The sequence below is a fragment of the Parasteatoda tepidariorum genome, chromosome 4 (genome assembly GCF_982258835.1).
Source record: "Parasteatoda tepidariorum strain Cologne lab strain chromosome 4, Ptep-v5.0, whole genome shotgun sequence".
NCBI lineage: Eukaryota > Metazoa > Arthropoda > Arachnida > Araneae > Theridiidae > Parasteatoda > Parasteatoda tepidariorum.
In genome coordinates, this window is record NC_141758.1 from 103,238,266 (window position 1) to 103,244,916 (window position 6,651).

The following is a 6,651-nucleotide window of genomic DNA, read 5'->3' on the forward strand; positions in this document are numbered from 1 at the left end:
AATTAAATTATTTCTTCGTGCATAGTTTTTTGTTCTTATCAGTACAAAAAAAGGGAACATCAAATAATAACCGTTACTAATTTGATCAACTTGCTAGTATAAAGTATTAATTTAATGTGAAAATGTTGTTCATTTCTTACTAATTGAACTAATGACTGTTGCTCATTTCTAACTAACAACCTTAAACATTCTTAGAAAAATTTTGTTGCTATTTCGAATTTTCCTGTTACAATTCTGATTAAAACTAATGGTTAAAATTAACGAAAATCCTCGGTATCATAGCCAACTATTTTTGTTTATTTATTTTTAATTTCTAGAGAAACTTATAATTTTTTAACTTCCGTAAACTATTAAAAACGAAACAGAAATCCCGGTTCAATTCAAAAACATTTGCTAACTGTCATGATAAAAAAAAAATTTATTGTCTCCTTTATATTCGAAATAAATTTAGGATGAATTAAAATGGCTCCATCCACCATTTAAATTGCTGTATCATGTTTTTAAATTTTTTTTTGAGAATAAAATAATAATAACATTTTATTAATCATTAATGAGACTTTTAAACCTTTAATTAGAAATAAATATGTTTTTTGGCCAATACATCTTTTAAATTGTTCTCTAATTAACAATAGCTAACAATTAACTAATATATTTAATTGTTTTCTAATAATTCTTTTATAATTAATTTTATACTATTTCATATGCTCACTTGTTTATTTGTGTGTTTGTTCTTGTGAGCATATTTTTTCTTAATTATTATGTTTTAACATATTATTAAAAATTGATGTGTTGATTTGCTGTTTTACTTTACTTAAAAAATTTTATAAAATGTGTAAGATTGAAAGTGCTGTGCTTGTTTTTAAAATAGTATTAACTTAAAATATATATAGGGGAAAGGTAATTTTAAATTAATATTTTGAAAGTGCTATATTATCCGGTTTGATAAGAACATGTTATTGCTGATCATTTGCAAAGAACAATTATTAAACATGCCAGTCCCTACACGTATAAGCGTATTTCTAACAAGGATGTTAAAAAAGCTCCATGGTTTTTAATGTGAAATTTCGTAACATTTTTTCTAAACATTCGACTTTTCTGAAATTTGCATAACTTGTTCTTCGACTATGCGTTTCCTAATTCATATTCATTAAGATAGTTTGTGATTATATTTAAATTGGGAAATAAATTTTTAATTTCAAAATTACTCATTATGTTAGAAATTTCGGACATTGTTGTTGTTGGGATCATCGGAATTGTTGAATCATAATATCGTTCAAATTCATTACAACCTTAGTATGGTGTAACATAATATATGTTCCATATTATTGTATTTTATAAACTTGATTATCCGACACTAGGGTTCTACTTAACACTTTATTAAGCTTAAAGCTTTATTAAGCTTATTATGACTCAAGGTACCGATATTATGGTTCAATGTTTAACCGATTTTTCTGAGGGTGTTTCGATATAAAAAGACTGGTAATCCAATATAAAGCTGTCCCGCAGTGGACACGGTTGAACTTAGAACCCAGTAGAACTTGCAGCTGTCAGTAAGCGGGTGGGTGACTACTTTCATCAGTCTGCGTAGGGACCGAGGGTACGCCGTGCCTGTCCTCGTTAAACTGTTCTACCTTAAAGTGCTCGACTTCACGCGCAGGTCGTCGGGCTACCAAAGCAAGGGAGCCTTCCTCTCTTCAGAGGATAAAAATTGCAAAGGCATGTCTTCGGATCATCCTCAGGAATGTTTCTCAGACCGTTGTCAATAAATAGCTCATTGTACAGCTCTAGAGCAACGTAAATAAAATTCCTACCTAAAAAAATAAAGCTAAGAAAAAAATTTTAAATGAAGTCATACTAACTAAAGTTTTGAAGCCATTAAAATAAAATCTATTGTAAGTAACCTTTAAAATTCAACAAAAATTTTGTTTTTTTGAAGCCTTGATTCTAATATGTTTTCTTAAATACTTAAAGGAAAATTGACATTTCCCCCCTTCCAACACTTTTAATTTTAGAGTAATTGTTATTTTACATAAGGCTTCTGTTAATACGCCTTATTTTAAAAGCACCGCTAATTAACCAAAGCATTTTTAATTAGAAAAAAAAATTTTAGCGCTGTACTAAATATAAAAATTAAAGATAAATCGCTGTTCTATGTTCCCCATTAATGAGCCATTTTTATTTCTTATCAAATTTGTTGGCGTCTCGCGAAAAAGAGGCTCTGTCACGCGAGCGTGAAACTAAAAAAGGGGGTCGAGAAGGGGTTGAAAAATAGATTAAAGAAGTTGAGGCAAAGCGCGACTTAAGGCCGTGGAGTAAATATTTCTCATCAAGCATTTTTCTAATGTGTATCCTTCCCTATTCATCATCGCTTAGAGAAAGAAGAGATTTTCCTTCCCCCCATCCCCCCTTTTTTCTCGAATGTTTGCGCTGACGGGAGGCAAAGTTGAGTTTCTTTTGTTTTCCTTCCCACCCCCGCACTTTGAATTACTTTTTACGTTTCGCGCCAGCCAATTAAAAGCGTAGCGTATCGGCGGTTCTAATGAGGGTGCGGCATAAGCAGGTACAGAGGATCGTTTGTTTCGCATTGATTCGTTAAGCATTAGCATAATTTTATTCTGCGCTTCTTTCTCTCTTTTTTTTAAAAAAATAAATAATAAAAAAGAAGCACTAATGAGATTCCTTGTTACTTACTGCTTCTTCTTCTTCTTGCTGTCCGTAGGTTAACCGTGGCCGCTGACTATGAAGGACGGGCCGGAGGTTGCGGAAGGAGTGAAGACTGCAAGCAGCGCCACCAACGGTGGAGGCGACAAGTGCGATATGAGATCTTTGGACGAGCAAAGTCGCCGTAACGGCGTGGCCGAGGTGGCTGTGGACATCAATGCCCTGCCTGTTGGCGGCACCTTAATCACAGACGCCGCCAGCACCAATGGAGACAGCGACAAAACCAAAAACGGTGTCCCAAAGAACGGCGAGAAGCAGTTCTTCTGCAGGATCTGTAACCGAAGCTTCGGTTACAAGCATGTCTTGCAAAACCATGAACGTACACATACAGGCGAAAAACCATTTGAGTGTCCTGAGTGCCACAAACGGTTTACGCGGGATCACCACCTCAAGACTCACATGCGCTTGCACACGGGTGAAAAGCCATATCAATGTTCCCACTGCGATCGCCACTTTGTGCAAGTTGCTAACCTCAGGCGACATCTTCGAGTGCACACGGGTGAGCGGCCTTATGCTTGCCAAATGTGTGAGTCCCGTTTCTCAGACAGCAATCAACTGAAAGCTCACATGCTCATTCACCGAGGTGAGAAACCCTTTCAGTGTCAAGAGTGCCTGGGACGATTCCGTCGCAGACATCACCTGATTCATCACAAATGCCCTAAAGATGAATCCAACTTGGGCAAGTCCAGGAAAGGCAGACGACCCAAAGTTTACGAGCAAATCCATACTTCCGACCATGAAGATCACGAAGATCTTGATGGTGAACTTCTGCCTGACATTTCGGATAACGAGGAGAACATGGTTGACACCAACAACTCCTCATCAGAAGCTGAGCAACCATCTCCTCCGTCTGTTCATCCAGTAGAAACTATTATCCACCACAATAATCATCACAACAATCATCACAATGAGATAATGGTAATAACCAATGGCGTTACCAATGGTACACACGGCATCAACGGTACAAACGGAACCAATGGTACCAACGGTAATCGAAGAAAACCAAGTAGAACCATTCGCATTTTAACTCCCCAACAACGCGAGCTTTTTATTCGAGACAAATTAACCATGCAAACGCAAGCTATAGACATGAGGTTGTCTCCGTCCTCTGTCGAGGTGCAACCAGTGACAGTTATTGTTCCAAATAGGTTTCTCTCGACTGTCGAGGGGGTCCTCGATCTGTCTAGTTCGAGGAGTGACTCCGAAGTGGAGGCTATCGAGGATGACCTCCGCCACCATCGTAATAGCTGTGAATGCCACCTTCATCCATTTGCCACAAGACCACTGTCCCAGAGGATTGCTGACCAGAAGAGCAAAATAATAGGCATCGCAAAGCCTCTAAACGGAACAGGTAGGACCGCGCACCATAGTGATGATTCAAACGAATCGCATTTAAACGGCGGAAGACACTTAAGTGATGATGACAACAGCATAGGTGCTATAGCACTGACCACTAAAAAACTCCACGTGGCGACTGCATGATGGCATTTTGCATAGGTGATATTTTGGTAGATGTTCCTGTACCACATTGATTGAGTGGACACTTTACAAGTCGCGGCGGCTCTTTGGAAACACAAATCAACCAAAAGTTGCACCGAAGAGTTTTCGATAAACATTGTCACACCAACTGCAGTTAGAGCATTTCACCCTTATGATTGGGTTTATGATCGCTAAATCAAAACAACCTTAATTCGCTTTTAGCTTTACTTTATCTAGCTTTATTGGCTATAATTCCATTAAGGTTTGGGTAAATTTAATATGTTATATTTTATGTGTACGCAATATTTGATTAGAGAGAAATGGGCTTAAGGTTATTTGTGGTAAATGGCTTATAATCAAGATTTAAATGTTTAATTATTATTATTATTATTCCAGACTTATTCACTTACTTAAGTAACCCAAAACTGTTGCGAATGTAAACATTTATGGTGTAAATTTGCCTGAGAACTTGGTTGATTCTTTTTAAATTCCCATGCTTAGTATATTTCAAAAGTTGAAGAATTAAGGGCAAAATCTTTTATAGTTTAATATTTTCAAATTTTACACAAAACTGTGATTAGGATATTAAATCAGATTCAATCTGTTGCTATTGTGTTCTTTATATAAGAGAAAATTACTTAGATCTAGTGATTCCACCTCTTTTTGACAGTTAATATAACAGTTTTTTTTAATTGTTTATGTAAGGTACTTTGAAGAATTAAGTGCAAATTTTAATTTACCAGTATCAATTTTTAAGAATTTTTACACAAAACTGAGACAGGATCAAGTTCAATTTCGTGTTGCTCTGTTCTTTATCTGAAAGAATAGTCTATTTGATTTTGAGATACAAGCTAATTTTGACCGTTGTCTTTTAACTGTTTATGTTAGGTACTTTTTAACAATTGTATACAAATTCCTTTACTAATTTAGCATTTTTAGAATGTTAGCACAAAACTGTGATTAGAATATAGAGTCAAGTTTAATTCGTTGCTACTCTGTTCTTTACGAACTCAAAAAGAATATTCACTTGGATTTTTACAGTTCTAGCTGATTTTGTTAATTTAGAGCCTGTTTAATATGTTGTTGATTTGTTGTTCCTAGTTGATTAGTTGAGATTATGATATTATATATTTAGTAATCAAATATATCAAAGTCTTTGGTTTTAATGTTCCTAAAATGCTCTGACTGCAGTTGGTAATTAAAGTGACGTCATTTAGCATTTGAAATACTGGTGAAAAAAAGATAAAGATGTAAATCACGTATTTGTAAAAATATTAAGTAAATAATGACATAAACTCGAATTTATCATTTAGTCTGCTGATAACGAAGAAAGTTGTTCTTGAAACACAATTCTAAAACTATGAACTCAGTGTTACAACGTAAATATCACAATTATATTTTTTATCATCTGCATCTTTTTAACTCAACGTTACTTCTCAACTATTTTGCTTTTTTTACATTTACATCTAACTCTTATTTAGGATAAGTTGGGTGTCAATTCTACAAAAAAAAATTTTTCAATTATATTTTTTGCCATATTCATCAAAAAAATTTTTTCAGTAAGCATTAATTTTTTTTACATTTGCATCAAAATTGCATTTAATTTTTAGCCAATTTAAACCTATTGCTCAGTTTTACAGTATAATTTAGCAAGTGTTGCCATTTTGAATATAATTTTGGTGATATTTAAACTGGTGATGTCCTTACAAAAATGTTTTGAGAAAATTGATGTTAAAAAAAAAAAAAAAACTTAGTTTATTTGAAATAATAAATTTGTTTAAGTAAAGCAGACGCTATGAAATTGCAATTTTAACTTATAAATATCATGTTGTATGTGATGTAAAAAATGAGAAACTTTTCATAATCTACAGATGAAATTTTTACACTTAAAAAAAATTTAATGAAGAATAAATGTTTTGCTCAAAACTTATTTAATCAAGAAGTTGTACTTGCTACTAAGTTAAAATTATTCAAGTTTTTTTCTTTTTACCTAACAATTTTTTAATGTTTCAAATAAGAACTTATTGAAAAGAAAAAATGATATGCGTTGATTATTCGGAAACAGTTTATAATTTTGACGTGTCTTAGACTTTAAATATGTAAAATAAAAATTTGAAGAAGAAAAAGAAGCTGTTTTTCAAATTGATGTTTAGATACACCGTCATCATAATCATGTTTGTTTGAAATTTATTAATGTTTTTTATTGTATATCCGTGTAGGATTATTAAGTAGGAGGTATAGCTGAATTTTTCAAAGTGAAAATTGGATTCCAAATTTTTTAAAGTCAAAAATTGGAAATCATAAAATTCGGCGGTGCCAAACAATTTTTGCTTTTAAAACTTTGCTAAGAATCGATCAATTGCAATTTCGTTTCATTAAATATGGTATAAAAGTTCCTCAATTGTTATTTTTGTCGTTACATGTGAAAAATAGAAGTCTCACCTTTTCTGA

General features: G+C 33.4%; 1 protein-coding gene across 4 annotated transcripts in view; it reads left to right on the top strand.

The window, feature by feature from the left end:
• Window positions 1-6,326, top strand: part of LOC107444341 (uncharacterized) — a 246,621-nt gene extending 240,295 nt beyond the window's left edge. For all 4 annotated transcript variants that reach the window (XM_071181675.2, XM_043046941.3, XM_043046942.3 and 1 more), the window contains one exon: window positions 2,720-6,326. In XM_071181675.2, the coding sequence (XP_071037776.1) occupies window positions 2,740-4,203 (1,464 nt within the window). In that variant the 5' untranslated portion in view covers window positions 2,720-2,739 and the 3' untranslated portion in view covers window positions 4,204-6,326. The remainder of the gene's footprint in view (window positions 1-2,719) is intronic.
• Window positions 6,327-6,651: the final 325 nt, after the last annotated feature.